This window comes from Empidonax traillii, unplaced genomic scaffold (assembly GCF_003031625.1).
Source record: "Empidonax traillii isolate 1590-97213 ecotype Southwest subspecies unplaced genomic scaffold, ASM303162v1 scaffold2:size4533513, whole genome shotgun sequence".
Taxonomy (NCBI): Eukaryota; Metazoa; Chordata; class Aves; order Passeriformes; family Tyrannidae; genus Empidonax; species Empidonax traillii.
Genome location: NW_020955195.1, coordinates 2258183 through 2275874, shown reverse-complemented (window position 1 = coordinate 2275874; position 17692 = coordinate 2258183). Strand labels below are relative to the sequence as shown.

General features: G+C 41.7%; 1 protein-coding gene across 3 annotated transcripts in view; it reads left to right on the top strand.

Moving 5' to 3' along the window:
• The first annotated feature begins 610 nt into the window (after positions 1 to 610).
• SLC44A1 (solute carrier family 44 member 1) overlaps positions 611 to 17692 on the top strand; it is a 69818-nt gene continuing 52736 nt past the window's right edge. For all 3 annotated transcript variants that reach the window (XM_027895064.1, XM_027894983.1, XM_027894903.1), the window contains exon 1: positions 611 to 687. In XM_027895064.1, the coding sequence (XP_027750865.1) occupies positions 661 to 687 (27 nt within the window). In that variant the 5' untranslated portion in view covers positions 611 to 660. The remainder of the gene's footprint in view (positions 688 to 17692) is intronic.

Sequence of the window (17692 nt, the reverse complement as noted above, 5' to 3'; positions counted from 1 at the left end):
GGTGAATAAAAAGAGGCTCAGGGGACACCTCATCACCCTCAACAACCACCTCAGAGGGGGCCATAGCCAGGTGCGGAGGGGTGTGTGTGGGGGGGTCGGTCTCATCTCCAAATATCAGGAAGAGCTTTCACCGGGGAGGGAGGGGGATGGCGAGGGCTGGGTGAGGCCGAGGGTTGAGCACGGGCGTGCTCAACCCTCGGCCTCACCCAGCCCTCGCCATTCCTCCCCCCATCCCTCCCCGCGGGCCTGAGAAGAAGACATGGCGGCAGCGAGGCGGGGGGGCGGGGCCGGCGGGCGGGCAACCCCCTCCTCGCCGCAGTGCCTGGCCCCGCCCCCTTGAGCAGGCCCCGCCCCCTCTCCCCTCAGGCCCCGCCCCCCCGGATCCGCCGCGGGCTGAGGAGGAGGAGGAGGAGAAGGAGGAGGAAGGAGAAGAGGATGAGGGGACGCCGCGGCGGCGCTTGTGTCGCTGCTCTTGCTGCTTGTGCTGCAGCCGCGCTCGCCTGAGCGGGCCCCGCGCTTCCCCTCCGTGCCAGCCTCGCACCGCGCCCCCCGAGGGGCAGCGGGGGGGGGGCGTGGGGGGGGTGGGGTGGGGAGGGGAGGAAGAAGTCGCGGCGAGTGGATGCCCGGCGGGCACTGCCGGGGCACAGAGCCGCGGACGCCATGGGCTGCTGCAGCTCTGCCGCGCAGGTGAGCGGCCCAGCCATCCCCGGTCCCATCCCCATCCCCCTTCTCTTCCCTTTCCTTCCCTTCCCATCCCCTGCCCTCCTCCGCCCCCGGCGGTGCCCCGCTCCCCCGGCGCTGTCCTGTGGCCACGCAGCGCCTTGTTCTCCCCCTTTCCTCCGCTCTGTGCCGGCCGTGCATCCCCTCGTACCCCCTGGCTGCCTCCCCGCTTCCCTGTGGCAGCGAATCCCGCGGCTACACCTGTAGCGCGTTTCTCCCGTGGCTGAGCGCTCGCTGGATCCCGACATCCCGACCTGTAGCCACACTCTCCCATGGCTGGGAACCCCTTTGCTTTTTCCCTGCCCGCCACGCACCCCCACAGCTCTGCCCTCCCGCTCTCCCCCCCACACCATCCTTTGCTCTCCCCTTGCTCTTTCGTGGCTGGGAACGACCCTCTGCACCCCCTCCTTCACTCCCCCCCCTCCCACATAGCCTTGATCCTGTCGTGCTGCGCACTTCCACCCTCTCTGCGCGCTGCTCGGCGCGCCGCTTCCCCTGCGGATCAGCATCTTCTCGCCCCTTCTTCCCCCGGCCCTGCCACGGCTCTGCGGTCTTTACCGTCCCCCGCTCCCGTCCCCTGCCATGGCTGCAGCTGCATGCCTTCAGTTCCCACCTGCCACCGTCCTGGGGCCCTCACCGCCTCCTGCCCTCTGCCGTGCCTCAGTACACCTCCCTGGATAGCTCTGCACGCCCTGCCCTTCCCTGCAGCGTGTTCTTTTGGGGTCCCTACTGCCCCGACCCCCCACCCCCCTTCCAGAGAGAGAGGCAATTTCATGGGAGGAAATCATGCCCAGGGCCTCCCTCAAGTCCACTGCCCCTGGAAAGGGAGGCAGTCCTAATCCCAGCCCCCTTCCGCACTGTATGGCCAGGGTTTCAGGTGCCTCCCTACATCCTTTTCCCTACGTGTGATTGGTTCCATGCACATCTCTTGTTTCCGAGGTTGGTTTTTCCTTCTTCCCCCTCCCCCCCCTTGCTCTGCTTTGCCCTTACTGACTCCTTTTTTTCCCCCAGAGTGGTGCTGCCAGGCAAGGCACAATTGGGAGCTCCACCCAGCGCTCCGGTTTGCGGCTCTGCTTCCCGTTTTAACTTTCCCTTTTGAACGGCACGGCCAAGGCCGTGCTGTTGTTTTTGCTTGGCTCCTCTCTGAAGGCTGTAGGACGAGCGATCACGACTGATGCCTTGGCTGTGCTTTGCTCGCCTGTAAATGTTAGCTTCCTTTGGCTGTGTGTCACTTACGGTGGCTGAATCCAGCTTCCAGCAGACTGCTTATGTGGGAAAGTCCGTCTTTGCTGTCCCAGATGACTCATCACAGAGATGAGTTTTTGTAGCTCATCCGTTCAGGCAGACTTTTTTTTTTTTTTTTTTTTTTTTTTTTTTTTTTTTTTTTTTTTTTTTTTTTTTTTTTTTTTTTTTTTTTTTTTTTTTTTTTTTATATAAGGGCTCTGTCCTTCCAATGCAGAACACTGCAGAGAGCTGTCCAGTTGCAATAGGGAGCGTTCTTTCTGCACACCAGATTTGCTGCAAAGAGGAAGGCAATCAGCTTTATGGTGCGTGAAGAAATGGTTTGAACTGAGAGAGGGAGATATAAGCTAAATGTTAGGGAAAGATTTTGAAGTTGTTTGACCACTGCAGTAGACTACCAGGGGGTGTTGTGGAGTCTGTATTGCTTGAGGTTTGCTAAAAAAAAAAAAACAACCAAAAAACAACACTTCAGATAAACATCTGTCAGGAGTGGCTTAAGGAAAGCTGATACAGACTTGGAGCACTGAGAGTGAAGTTGATATTTTGAAGTAAGGTTTTGAAGTCTTTTCCAACATTATTTTCTGTGATTCCTATCCAAATTGCTTTTCTTAAGTGATTAGTAGGCCCTTTCTAGATCTTCTTTATGAATTTAATTGCTGCTCACTGTTCTTTTCTTAAATGAAAATGCAGGCTTATTTGTGACCAAAACAAGAAGTAGAGGATCAGCTGTTTTACATATCTGGCTTGTTCATGGGTTTCAACTGATTGATCTTGTTTTTCAGTGACATTTGTGTTCGACTGTCAGGGTGTGTGATGTTAATAGTGCAGTACTGAACTTTTCATTTGCTTTCCTCATGTGTGGCAAGATATAGAACAGTAATTGAGCTTTGTATCCCATATATATAACTGAAGTATAAAGAATGGTTGTTTATTTAATACCCCAGGCATGAGCAATGGTGTGTCTCCTCAGGAAATCCAAATCAAGGGCTAGTTGCTGAATATTTTATCAACAGTTTTGTCTGGTATATGGATTGCAGAGCCCTTGCAGTCTACAATACAGCATTACATTAGATCCTAATGTCTGTCTTATGCTCCCTTTTATCATTAAAAATAAATGTTATGTTCCTCATCTACTACTGTCTTTGTACTTTCCCCCCTTCCATTTTTCCTGGGTAGGGGTCCATCAGACATTCCTTCACATTGCCTCACTTTTTGCTTCTCCCCTTGTAGTTGCATGTTGGTCTTTGACATAATCTGTCCTCTTGCTGTGGACGCCTCACCCTCATTCCTTGACATTGTTTTTCAAGTTGATTTCTCATTAACTTCATTCTTCAGCTCTCTGGCCTATTTGATTTTCATCTGCCAATCCCCATTTCTGTTTCTGAGAGAAATGATTACTTCTATTTTGATTCTGCGAACCATCTTTTCGGAGTACTGCACCTCCAAGTCCCTTTCTCGTGACTGCCACCCCCTCCTCTTATTTATGATAATGCACCTACCTGTGACTGATGTTTGAACTGGGTAGGTTTTTTTCTTGTCTTCTTCCTGACTCTTACTTCATACTCAGTTATCAATTTTCGCTACTGAATATGTTTCCCAGTTGCTTTGCTTTGCAGGCTGTCTAAAGCTCTGCCTGAGGCCTTTTCCTGTATCTCTCCCCCTGCAGAATCTAAAGGTTTCTAGAGGAAAAACTGATTAGAATTGACTTGTTTACCTTTGCTCAGCACTATTGATTGCTGCTTACAGAGATGAATTCTCATGTTTGCCTTCTGCTTTTTCTGCCTTTTAACTGCTTAGTCTGACCCCAAAGCCCCATTCATTCAATTTCCCTGTTTTAATTCCAAATTACTGGGTTTTACTTCTTGCTGCCATCTTATTCCCTTCCTGATTTTAGTCTCAGTTACTATTATCAGTCCTTAGCTGACAATCAGCTCTAGTCTGCTTCCCTTCTTTTCCAGACTCCTGAGTGGAAGAATGTATGTTTGTCCCCTCTCTTCATACTAAATTAATTCCAATCCAGATTCTGTGTTGTGCTGAAATTGACTTCATTCATCTTTCTACAGGCTGCTGCTTCTGCCCAGGTTGAAAGGATTCCCCTTCTTTCTTACCCTCCTTGATCTCTGCTCCTTTCAATACTGAATGCAATCCTCTACCATATGATGTCTTACTTTCCCTGGGCAGTCCATGAATATTCTAAGTTGGAAGGAACCTGCAAGGATAATAGAGTTGAGCGCTTAAATGAATGGCCCATATGGGGATAGTACTGTCCCTTTGTTATTATTCACTATCTTCTACTCTCTGATTATTTTATATTTACCACTTCTTCTGTCTGTGCTTGTACTTCCCAGTCCTTTCCCCCTCTTTTTGTTAACTTCCTATTTTACCAAATTTTTCAACCTGAACTCTTAAAAATTATGTTAACCTAAACTTAATGCAACCATGCCAGACTATCTTCCAGGTGTTCTTGTTCTTTCCTGTTGTTCCACTGCTGTTTTAGCTGTTGAGGCACTTAGAACCGGTATACTTCTTTCCAGTATATTCCTAGTTTCCATTTTGGTCCTATTCCATGTTTGCACGAAGTTCTTCCACTTTCCCCGGTGTAGTCTCTTCTGTGATTGCACTTGTTCATTATCATCACAACCAGAGTTCCTGTTTGTGTGATTTTCCTTCTTGGTCTTACAACAGTGTCATCATCTTTTTTTTTTTTTTTTTTTCTTTAGGAGTTTGTGCTATTCTATGCTTATTTTGGCTCACTAAGCTGTAATTATTTTTGTGCTTTCTGTCTCTTGACTGTCACCATCTTGAATCTTGAGCTTGCTGAAAAAAGCTTGTGCGGTGCCCACTACATCTTAACGCTTGTCTTAAAGCAGTCTGGGTGCTCATAATTAATTACCATGACCAGATCTTCCTAAGAATTTTTTTGAATTTTACTTTAGCCAGAGTGTGCTGACCTATATGAGATGAAGACCTGTAAAGGACAGGAGACAGAAACCCCACCACTGTGTGTCTCCTGTTTGGCATGGCTGTTAGTTGTCAATAATGTGATTTCAGCCCACTGTCCTCTCTTGGCCATATCTTTATCACAAGATGGGTGTTTTCTCAAGATGGGTGCTTCTGTCTAGGTGCATTTCCTTCACTGTGGATCTGCTGTGCAATGAAAGTTAAAACATTTCTGCTTATGTTTGATAGAGGTTGTTCTGGTTTGGTGGGGATGGTTTTTTTCTTTGTGGTTTGTTGGTTTTTTTTCCCTTTTTTGTGGGTTTTTGGTTGGTTGGTTTTTTGTTTTGTTTTAGTTTGGGGTTTTTTTTTGGTGTGTGCTGTTTTGGAAATTATATTCTCTGTCTAATGTACACATTTTTTTGAGCAAATGGTGCTGAAGTTCCAAGCTGATACAACAATTAAGTTTCTTTCAGATCTTTAGTTTCATTGAAGTAGAAAAATGGAGTCTCTGGTTGAATGGAAGTATTCTCTTCTCTTGCTTTTCATTCTTCTCCTTCATCAGTGATATTTTCTGTTATCTCACATAATTAATCCATTATAAAATTGGATTTGCAGGAGGTAACTGTTGGAGTTCATCACTCTTATGTCACCCTAACTGTTAGGCTGCACTGTAAATCCATTTGTTCAAAGTAATCTGTAACAGGCTTTTTTTAAGTAAGAAAACTTGCGCTACAGTGTAACTCAGATTGCTCTGCTGATCTAGTTTATAGCACAGTTCCATGAGGTTTGCATTGTTATATCTGAGCAGACAGACATAGATCATGAAAGGGAATGAGGTGTGGGGAGAGGCAGACCTTAAACTGCTTTCTCATGGGACATTTGTTATACATAATCCATTCTCCCTTCCTGCTGTTCTGCAGTTAAAGTGGCTGATCAGAGTTAAAAGGTGTTTATTTTGGTAACATCTTGTAGAAAACAAGGCAACTTATTGTGGTCTTTGTGTTGGGATTGAGAAAGACTATATGTGGTTTTTTTATCCCTGTAGCTTTTTACATTAGTGACTTAATCCAAGATATGTGTGAGAGAAGCTTGAAATATTGATAGAAACTGGAGGCATGACTGGAAGAAACAAAGCACACGTTATTCTTGGTGGTTTTAGTGGTAGCCTTGGTTTTTGAAAGACTATAAGAACTTCCCGTTGTTAGAGGAGATGAAGACAGATCATCCATTAACTTTCCCTTGAGCGTCTGCTATCAGAGCAACCCTGAATAAATCTGGAGTTCCTAACTTTTAAAAAAAAACTTTTAAAAAAAACTCACAGTTCTGATGAAATGTCTCTGCTAACCTGTTATGGACCATACAAGTTAGCTGATTGCACACCAGCATCATCTTCAGTTGTTGGAGGTTCTTGCAGTCAAATGAATATGAGGGACATCAAAGCATGCCTGTTTCATTGTGGGCGTGGGTATGGCCGTGGAAGAAGACCAGCTGAATAACAGTGTTGATGAACGGAAACAGAGTGAGTTGTGAATTCCAATTCCAGGAGACAGGAAGCTTGCTTTCAGTTCAATACAATGGCAGTAGATGAGGATTCCATTTGAGCAAGCAGACACAGTGTGAAGGGTGAAGCGAACAAGCAGGATCCAAAAACATGCTAGCGAGTCAGGTATCTCATGAAGTTGTTGGTGACTTTTCTGCATTTCTGATCTGTGAGCTCTGTTAGTTTCCTGTGAATCAGGAGATGTCCTTTTACAAATGCTGTCACAAGCAACTGCACAACTTGTTCTAATAATTCCTTTCAATCTTAGCATAGAAAGAAATATTTAAACTGCATAGGTACTTACAAGTACCCTTTAAATTCATCTACTACCCTTCAGTTATGTCACTTCTTAAAAGTTGTAAGTAGCAAGTTATTTTCTTTACTTTGTCAGGTAGTGCAAAGATCAGCTTCTTTACTCTTGAGAGATTCAGGAAGTGATAGTTTGTATTAAGAACAATCACGGGACGTAGCATCCTTATAAGACTTTTTTTTTTGGATAAAGTGAGAACAGTTTTGGAAAAGGTTGATTATTTTTTATGGTTAATAGGGAGTGCTAAATCCAAAGCTCATATTATTGTAATCTATGTAATCTATCATGAATGTTATCAGCCATCAGATTTTTGGGCTAGTAATAGTGCAGGTACATTCAGTATCATCCAACTGATGGTTTTTATTTTTCATTATGAAGAGATGGCATTGTTTGTTGTGTAGTGAAGTTGTCAGCTGTCTTTATGCTGTTTACTCTGAAGGCAAACTTTGCAATGACTGTGCACGCCTCTTTCTCCTTTGGGCTGACTATAATTTTTGTTCCTTTGAACTTAGCTCAGTGGGTTCTTTTGTGAAAATCAGAACTTGCAAACTGACTTAACATAAACTGTGTCTTTGATATTTTGTATTTGAATCTTTCTCACTTAAAGGAGCTGTTGGAAAATTGTGTAAATCTTAGACTTAGCTTCTAAAGAAATGGTTATGCAGTGTTGCCAGGTGACTTCTACCCGCTGATTAAACTGATTGCTGATTTTTGCCTCTGATGAAACTGTACTGAGACCTTTTTGTGTATAAATTTTAGAGAAAGAGTCTATGTTGGTGAATATATAATAGGGTTCTTTTAGGTCTCCCAACCACTTCGAAGTTTCACAGACCTTGTAAATAAATGTCAGTGAAATGATTGACCTCCTGTTGGTAAGCCCCCCTATTTTAATTTTTTCTGTTTTTTTTTTCTTTTTAGTTTTTAAAAAATTTTCTAAGTAAGCATTTTCTTAAAGTGGAGTAAAAAGGTATATTTGTGTGACAATGGCCCCAGAAATATCTGTATGTATATTTAAGAAGAGAGAAGTGTCATCTTCATTTAGAAATTCAGCTTTACAGCCCAAATATTAGTTTTCTGTGCTTTAATGTGATTTCAACACCCAGTGTGCATTGCACTGCAAGAATAGGAGATGATTACTTGTGTATTGGAGAGCTGAGGTTCCATACTGCATTTTTACATGGTAGTTTCTAGTCACTGTTTAAACCAGTTTCTGTCACTGTTTAAACCAGTAATATTGCTAGACTGTGGTGGAGAGTCAGGGCAAGTGGAACATGGTGACTTGTGCCTCACAATATAAAATAATATACAATGTGCCTGCTCTTAATTAATGCCGTGTAGTTTAAGCTGCTGTTTAGAGCAGAGAGATCTCTGAATGTTGTATACAGATCTGCAGAAACAAAACAAGAAACCCAACTTAAGCGCTTTGTTCGAGGTCGTGATAACCATGTCCTGGGAATGCTTTGTCAGACTCCCCCTCGTTTGCTATGAACAAGTGCAAAATTATTGCCTACTTATAAGGAGTTATGCTTATGTAATAAAATGAGGGCTTAACACATTATTTCTCTTTCCATTCTCTTCCCACTCTTTCTTCTCTCAGTCAGAGCTTTCTTCATGTTGGTTCTTGTTTGTCTAATATACTTTCAGTGTCCTCAAGCACTGCCTTCGTGTTGCAATCCCGAGTGTTTTTTTGTTTGTTTGTTTGTTTGTTTCTTATTATATGCTACAATTTTTGACCTGTAGGTAAGTCAAGACTTGATATTTAAGCAGCCATGATTTTCACTTGGCAAACCCGTTTGAATGTAGGATATATTTTGAGGGAACATGTAGCAAACTGCTATGAATGTCTCTAGTAAGTGGCAACGTTATTTTTCACATCAGTGCTGTGCAGGCAGCGGGCTCTTGGTGAGCTCTGATGTCTTTCGTTCTTGAATTCAGGTGAAGAGAGCGCAAAAAAACAGGGGCAGCGTTTCCCATGGAGTGTTCTTCATCTGGAATGTCATCCACATTTCATGCAGAGACCAGTAATTGGGGAGCTCTGCTGTGGGGTTTCTGTTTCTTTTTTTTGTTTTGGTTGGTTGGTTTTGGGGTTTTTTTGGTCTTTTGTTTTTGTTGTTGTTTTTGTTTGGTTGGTTTGTTTGTCTTGTGTTTTTTGTTTGGTTGTTTTTTGTTTTGGTTTGGGTGTTTTGTGTGTGTTAAGGTCATGTGATAAAGCTTTGGAAGCAAATTGTGTGTTGTAGTTAGGCAATGTTTTACTAGCCCAGAGTTTGAAAATGTTTTGTATTTTGGGACTTGAAGTACTTGGAAGGAATAAAATTTGAGATTCTGTGAAACCGGTTGATATACAAGCAGAAAGTTCAAATGTGATTAAGTGACTTGGTGTGTGCAAAATGTCTTCAAAACTGAAATGTTCTGGGGTTTTTTGTTTGTTTTTGTTTTTGTTGGTTGTTGTTGTTTTGTTTTTATTTGCACAACTGATTTTTATTAATTGTTAAGATCCATGGAAGTATGCAAAATGCATTGAAATGAATATTTTCATCCCCTGAAAAATATTTGTGATATTTGCAAAGTGTCCTTACTTGTCAGTGCCTTCAAATAGGTACTTTACCATGGGTTATGAAGAAAGGAAATAGTTATTAAAGACTCAGAGGGTTAAAAACTGGTATTTTGTCTGCAGATGGCCTGATTTCTAAACTTCAGAACCTCAGCAGGTGTGCTGATCAGCTTTTTGTTTAATCAGCTGTGTTATGCTTCAAGATAAATATTTAAATTGTTGACTGAGGTGGAAGCATGTAATAAAGGAGTTTTGAAGCAATGTTTAATATGAGTTGACTGTCAAGATGAGTGGAAGATTACATACAACACACGTCACATTCAAGAGTGGAGTGTCCCACATAGGAGTTTGCAGGGTAAACATCTTTATATTACACCATAAATAACACGATGCCCTATGGGATCTCAGTTTTGTTGGCATTGTGTTAAAAAATTATAAATACTGTTTGTAGCATCTGAGAATGTTCATGAAGTAGCATATGTGGGCACGCTGAATCGGTGGTATTCTTAGTCTCTGAAGAGAAGCAAAGCATAAACTCATTGCCCTTTGGTGGATAACTGTAAAGCAGTATTATACCATCAGAAAACTTTTCATAGCAGGACCTCTGAATTTTGGTGGTCAAGACGTTGAAGTGCAAGTGGTGAATGTGGAGTCATTAGGAAAATGAGGATGTGTGTGCCTGTATGTAAAGTACTGTTATATGGCTCTTAGTCTGAAGTGTCACTAGTGTCTGTTATGCAGTAAATTGAAAAATACAGTGTTTTGTAATGAGGTCAAAGCAGGAATTAAAGAGAAAAGAAAAAAAAAAAAGCACCCCAGGATGTTAGACTCCACTGTGGTTTGCGTGCCCTGTTATACAGTCCATTTTGGAATTGCCCACGTGTTTGGGCTTCTTTCTAAGAGATGACTGCTACCTCAGCTGTAATAGAGTTACAGTGCCTGGAAGTGGGAGACATTGCTTCAGTTTTGTAAGTCTGGGGCCACTCAAGCCCCTGTCTCTGAGGAGAATTCAGTTGTTAGCAGGCTCTTTGGGGTAGGAGCAATAATACTGTCCTTGACCATAGGTAGATCCAGGCCAAGTCTACACTAACAATTTTTTTTCGTATGTTTATGGAGATATTTTTATTGATACAACATATTTCATTCTTCCAGGGAACTGGTATAGTTTAGTAGAGCAAAAGTTTGTGTTTGCCGGTGTGTGTTCCTGCTCTAGTAATGGAGGTGTGCCAGTAATTTGCTATGTAATAAATCAGTTTTATTGTGAACCTGGGAGATCACCTGAACTCATGATGAAGTGCTGTAAACTGCCTTTTGGTGCTTTATCTGAGTGCCTGTAAGTCACGCACAGGAGGTCTGTGAATGTTTGGCGAACGTTTTAATGGAGTCATCTATGCACAGGTGGAGTAAACTGGGGGTTTTCTTTAAAAATGTAGCATATCTGGTTGAGTCATGAACTGATAATAGTTTTGATGTTTCAAGACTTTGTTCTGGACACTTAAAACTGCATTCACCACATGATAATTTTATATAGAGGGTTAGTTTACAGTCTTCAAAGTAACAGAAGATCGTAGAACAATTATGGACTTCTTTTCTCTCCCTCTCAGTATGAATTCCTTCATGCAGTGTATTTAACAGGTTTAAAAGCTAATGCTTTTGTTTGAAAAGGCAAAACAAGTTGCTAGATTTTAATTTTATTTTCAGACATTTTACACACTTGTTTAGATCAGTCATTACCTACTAAGCTGCTTGTGTATGCAGGCAAATGCTCATGAAGTAGTTACTAATATGTGTTTATAGTGAGACACACTTTAGTCTACATCTGTAATTGGTACCATTTATGTTTTGAACACTCTGAAGTGGTCAGATGCAGCCTACCAGTCATCTTATTCACAGCAATTTGACATTCATAGTGATGGGAGAGGAATGGATAACTTCATTTGGTGTCTGAACAGGCTCCCCAGGGAAGTGGTGACAGCACCAAGCCTGTCTGGATTCAAGAAGTGTTTAGACAATGCTCTCAGGAATATGGTGTGATTCTTAGGGTGCCCTATGGAGGGCCAGGAGTTGGAGTCTGTGATCCTGGTGGGTCCCTTCCAACTCAGCAGATTCTATGATTCTGTGTCAAAATGGCTTCTGCTTATGGACCAGGGGGCATATCTTTGTTTTAGGCCTCAGGTTAGGGAGTTCTGAAAACATCCTCAACTGTTAATGCTTGGGGTCAGGACTCATTTCCTCTTTGGGCTCTAGGATTAAGATCTATTCAGAGATGGAAGAAGTTTCATTAAGACAATACAGAGTTGCTGCTAGTTATCCTTTTAAACAGCTGAATAGTGTAGAAAAGGGTTCCATGCCTTGTACAGAAAAATGCCATGCTCTCTGTTACACCTGGAGAATGACATTCTTGTGTTGGAAACAGTTTGGTAAAGTTGTGTTAGCAAGTGGTGGCTCCTCTTATTGATAGGTGGAATGCTTACTGGTAAAGGTCAGCCCATGACTAGTATTGTTCTTTAGCTTGTAAAGATATTTAAGATGAGTTAGAATCATGTCCTAGTCATTGGGAAACAAAACACTAATAAATGTTTCAAGAACTGTATGTGTTATGTGTTTTTCTATTTTTTTTTTTTTTTTTTTCAGTGTGGGTATGTTTCAACAACGTGTGAAGATGCAGTTTTAAACGTAGCTTTCAGGACAACTTCTGAACTGGATGACTTCTTGATCATCATCTTTTGTAACCTGGCTTGCCCATTTCCCAGGGAGTCATGCCCTTACGTGTCCTTTTTTGGCGTGCACGACATTGCAAATGGACCCTCCAACTCTGAAGGGTCAAGCTTGCATTGTACGTGTAAAATTTATGTATTGTGTACTCCCTCTGCTCTTGGAGTAAACTGAACGTTACTTATCAGATGAATCTTGGCACTTTATCAGCATCAGCCAGTGTCCTAGGAAAGGTGGATGCTGGAGGACTCTGTGGCAGTTTCTGCAAAAGTTCCTGGATAGGATGAGAATCCTTTTTTTTGCCTCTAAGGGCTATTTATTAATGCTGTGTGCACACTGGGACTGTTTGTCTCCTATGTAGATAGATAGCTACTACACAATGATTTCTGAGTTCCTGATTTAAATAAACAAACTGCAGTTATTTCTGTTTACTCTCCTTTATTGAAGTACAGTTGCATGAACTCTAAGTCCAGATGTTACATCAAGGTGATGAAACAACAAGCAGGGGATGTGGTTAGGTTAATGTGGTTCTTTGAATGTGGTTTTATAACAAATTATCTTAACCTGCAACATCAGTAGTAATATCCCTGAAGATTTTTAAAAGTACAATAAAAATTATCCTTTCCCTTAAAAAACCATGAAATATTTACAAACCAAAATTTTAAGTATCTTCCTATCATTACTGAAACTTACTAGAAATAGTAAAAATGAATATTTCAAATTTCTCTACAGTGACTCTGTAAAAAATCCCCCAAATTAATTAAAACTATTTGAAAACTTAACATATGTGATTCTTCGTAGTGATTTAAACTACTGGTAAAAACATTATCTTTAGCACAGATTGCACAATCTGTGTAATTGTACAGTTACAGTTTTCCTTTAGAAAATTAATAGTTCCTTCCCCATGCCCCCCAAAAATAATTTTGAACATTATTGATTCAGCTTAGCTACCTTGGCAGTGACAGCTATTTCAGCAGTGATGATGCAAAGATTCTGTTGTGTTCCTTTAAGCTTAATATAAAATTGAGATCAAACTGTTGCTGCAGAGAAAGGATCTCTTTAAGAGTTACTCTTAAGAGTTACTCTTAAATATCAGAAAACTCGAATGAGAAGAAAGAAAACAAAAAATATCAGGAATTGTTTCCACTGTGTGAAGAACTATGATTGGAACTTTCCCGTTGTGAGATATCAGAGGATCTCATTATGCTATTCAGAAAGACCAAGGAAATCAATCCTAATAGTCTTTTAAAACTGCCAGTTTCGTTTTTAGCTGAGTTCTGTGCTTAAAAAGTAAATAAACTATATCCCACTTAAAAGAATGGCCCCAGAGAAACACCATTTTGAGGAACAAATGGGAGTTCTGGTGTTCGTGCATACCAGTGTTTGACAATACAACTGTTTCATGAAAGGAAGATGCATCTTAAATGTTATTAAATTTTGTAAAATTATAACAGGGAGGAAATCTCTCAGTGATTGTGCAGTTGGTGTCATGACTGAGATAATAAAAAATTGGAAGGTGGATGTAGTATGGAATGGAGACTAAGGACCTGAACTGATAAAAAATTCTGTGTTGTGCATTCTTGAGGAGAGAGAATGAATGTATTTTTTTATTTTTTTCCAGCCTTTATGGAAAGGTCAAAAAATGAATGAATATGAATGGTGAAAGCAGTGGTGAAGTTTACATGCACAGATTCTGTGTCTGGCAGTACTGTAAACCCACCAGTTGAACGAACAAAAGTTTTGGAAATCCAAAGTGGTCTGAAAAGTCACACCCTCAAAGGGTGGTATGAGCTGCTAAGGGAGAGGATGGATCAAATGCTGAAGTGCTTGAATATGCTGATCTGAAAAACCTTTGTAAATCTAGGCCTGATTGTTTAGATGGATGAATCAAAGTGCCATGCCTTGCATTCAGTGTTCAGTAGAAAGAAACTGGCCATTTTTAAGTGTAGAAAGTAAGAAAATTTATTATCAGTTCCTGCAAATGGAAAACTGGATGTTTTGAAGCATCTTCATTTTGTGTTAGAACCAGGTTGAAGGAAAAAAAGAAACCAAACCAAAACAATATGTTGCTTCTTAAGAGAGAATGGCAGAATTATTTGTGTGTCTCTCTGTTAAAAAAAAATATTTCAACTTTTCTGTCTTATTTTCTCCTATTTTGACTGGAAGTGGAACTGATTTAAACCAAATGCTGAAGTAGAAGAATATTGGGTCACTGTTTTTCATCTACATGTAAGGTTTTATGTAGCATGGCTTACAAATAGGGGTGATGAGCCATTTGTCCTGGGCGTGGACCTTCCAGGAGTTTGGAGCACCTGCATTTGGGAGCCTCTTCTTTAGCCAGAATGGCAGAGCTCATGTGACTATCATAGGATCTCCCAAAGTATAACACTGCTTGGCTTTGCTGGCTGTGGACACGGCTTTAAATTTTGTCTTCTCTGTAGTTTTTAACACTTGTGTCTGGACATCCTGGAGATGGATTAGTGGTTTCCAAGACTGCCCTTCCTCATGACTAGTGAATCTTCCTGCAGGGTTTTGATTAGATGTTCTTCATCCTGGGTCTCTTATGAGAATTGGTTTGGGCTGAAAAAATGTGATGGTTGTATTTGTTTGTCCTGGTTTGGTTTGGTTTTGTTTTTGTCCTCTGCTAACTGAATGAAGCTGTGACTTTATTCTTACAACCTGGGTGTTCATGTACAAATTGGAATAGTCCTGTACTCTCCAGCTGCTAGCTTATGCTCACTAGCTGAAGCAAAGCCTAGAGTATGACCTCTCCCTGCAATTCCTTTTCATCCAGTGGTTGTTACTCATGAAAAGCCCACACTAAGATCTTAAATCGTCTTGTTCGTGAGCTGCTTTACCCTGATGATGCCGCCCTCGTTGCCCACACAGAAGCAGCTCTGCAGTGTTTAACATCCTGCTTTGCAGAGGCTGCTGAGCTTTTTGGTCTGGAAGTCAACTTGAAGAAGACAGAAGTTTTATATCAGCCTGCACCTCAGGAAGCCTTCCATCATCCCCATATCACCATTGGTGAAACAGCACTCAAATCAGTCCAGCAATTTAATTACCTGGGAAGCATCATCTCCTCAGATGGTAAGATTGATGCAGAAATAGACAACAGGTTAGCAAAGGCACACAGAGCTTTTGATAAACTCCATAAATGAGTTTGGTGAAACAAACACCTGAAGAAAAGTACAAAGATCAGCGTTTACAGAGCCACTGTACTGTCTACTCTTTTATATGGATCTGAATCCTGGGTCATTTACCGGCACCACTTGCGTCTCTTAGAACGCTTCCATCAGCGCTGCCTCCGTACAATCCTCAACATCCACTGGACTGACTATGTGTCCAACACATCTGTCCTTGAACAGGCAGCAGTCACGAGCATTGAGGCCATGCTGCTGAGAACTCAGCTGTGCTGGGCAGGGCACGTCTCCAGGATGCAGGACCATCGCCTCCCCAAGATCGTGCTTTATGGGGAACTTGCCCCTGGCTGCTGCAAGAGAGGAGCCCCGAAGAGGAGATACAAAGACTGCCTGAAACAATCCCTCAGCCTTGGCCATATTGATCACCACCATTGGTCTACCCTGGCCTCCAGTCGGGAGGCCTGGAGACACACCATCTATAACGCTGCTGCTGCTTTTGAGAACACACACAGGATCACTCTCGAGGAGAAAAGACAATGCAGAAAGAATCGCATCTTGATGATTTCACTCAGGGAGTCTTTCTGCTGTGCCTTCTGCAACCGGACTTGTCTATCTTGCATTTTAGCCATCAGCATGCTTGTAGCAAGCATGGGTAGAGCCCTTCCCAAATCTTCGTTCGTGAAGCCCAGCCATAATGTTACTCATGCTAGTTATTCACTGGGTTGCCCGTAATTCAGCCCATCTGCCTCACTAGTACCTTCATTTTCTTCTTCTTGAAGCATGCCATCTGATCACAGAGACTACTGCTTTCTGCTGCTTTAATCATGGGTGTAGCGACGTCCTCAGTTGATGGCAAATTCCATCATTATATTTACCTCATTCACATCTTTGCTGCTTACACACTGCTTGATTACATGTACATACAGTGCTGCAGATGTTATTTAATAGGCCTCTTGCTTCAGTCACATCACTCCCAAATTTTACATTTCACGGGGCATTTTGTGTTTAAAATAAACTGTAGCTCCTTGCATATGTAGTCTCCTGGTGACGTGCTGTGTTCTTACACTTTCTCGTGCTCTTGTGTGTGTTGCACTCTGGTCAGGACAGGTGAGTGTTGCATGGCACTGTAAATGTGCTGCTGTTACAGTTAACAGTGAAGGTGGTAACCACTGGTTTTGGCTACGCTAGTTTTGGAAAAAGAAATCTGGAGGAGGGGTTTCTGTATTTGTTTTGGAGTGCAATGAATACCAAGGAAATAACGTCTTTTTATTTCGTGTTTCCATACCAGTACGTGCTGTCTTGAGAAAAGCTAAATTCAGCTAGGGTGCTGGCATTCTTCGTATTTCATGTTCTGCAAGAGAAAACCTAACTGTAGACATCCGTCTTTCTACGTGTGCAATATTAAGATGTGACTGTAAAACTGCTGCACCGAGGGGTTCTGATTTGGTTTTGAGTTTGCTAAGTCTTGTGCGAAATGGACAGCTGTAAACTTCTGGACACACTCATTTGGGTTCTTGAGTAAATGACTCATAAAATCACCGCAAAAAGCTGTTACGGGCAGGAAAAGTGTTCCCAACCTGCAAGTTTGTCTTGGAGAGAAAGACTCTTTTGCCAGCTTCCCACTTTTGACTGATAGTGCTCCTGTTTCTCTGTGCTTTCATGTCAGTATAGGTTGACCTGAACTTTGTTAATGGCAAGAATATCCTTAGAGAGCATAAGCGTAAATTATGAAAGCTCTGTTTGAAGAGAAAACTTTAAACGAATAAATAAATTACAAAAAATTCTTTTTGTTTTTCTCTATGTTGTTTATATTTCTTGCATAAGCAAATACTGTAGGCTCTTAATCCATCTGGAAGAAAGGCTAAAATCAGTAGAAGTGCTGAATTAGGATTTCAGGCAAAGCATGTCTGCTGACATGATATGGCATTTCAGTTACGAGGGAGACAAAGCATAGTTTGCAGACTGCAGAACAAACAGCATTTGTTAAACCTTATGTTGGCCATAGATTAACAGTTAGTGTTGCCAAAGCATGAATGTCACAGTCTGAGTAGATGCCTAAGGGGGTAGGGTGGACAGGAAGCAGTCACTACAGAGACATGAACACCGACGTCAAAGACAAGAATAAAGGACTGTGGAGCTAAAACCAAGATTCAGTAGGAATCCAGAATGCAAGGAAGCAGCTGAGAAGGAAATTGCAGATAGATAATGGCAGCTAGCTCGGCTAGCTTGTGTTGTAGCAAGGACTGGAGAGAGGAAAGATTGCATAGGCTACTGAAGATGGATGTTGTTTTAAACATGTTTAATTTCATACCTTCTTACTATGCCAGGTGGTTAAATTGAAAGTTAGTAATTATCTAGTGAATTTTGAGTTGCCTCCAAGAATACTCTTTGTTTAAAATACCTTCATGGGTTTTTTTTTTTGTTTTGGTTTGGGTTTTTTTGTTTGTTGGTTGGTTTGTTTATGTTTTTGTTGTGGTTTTTTTTTTTTTTTTTTTTTTTTTTTTTTTTTTTTTTTTTTTTTTTTTTTTTTC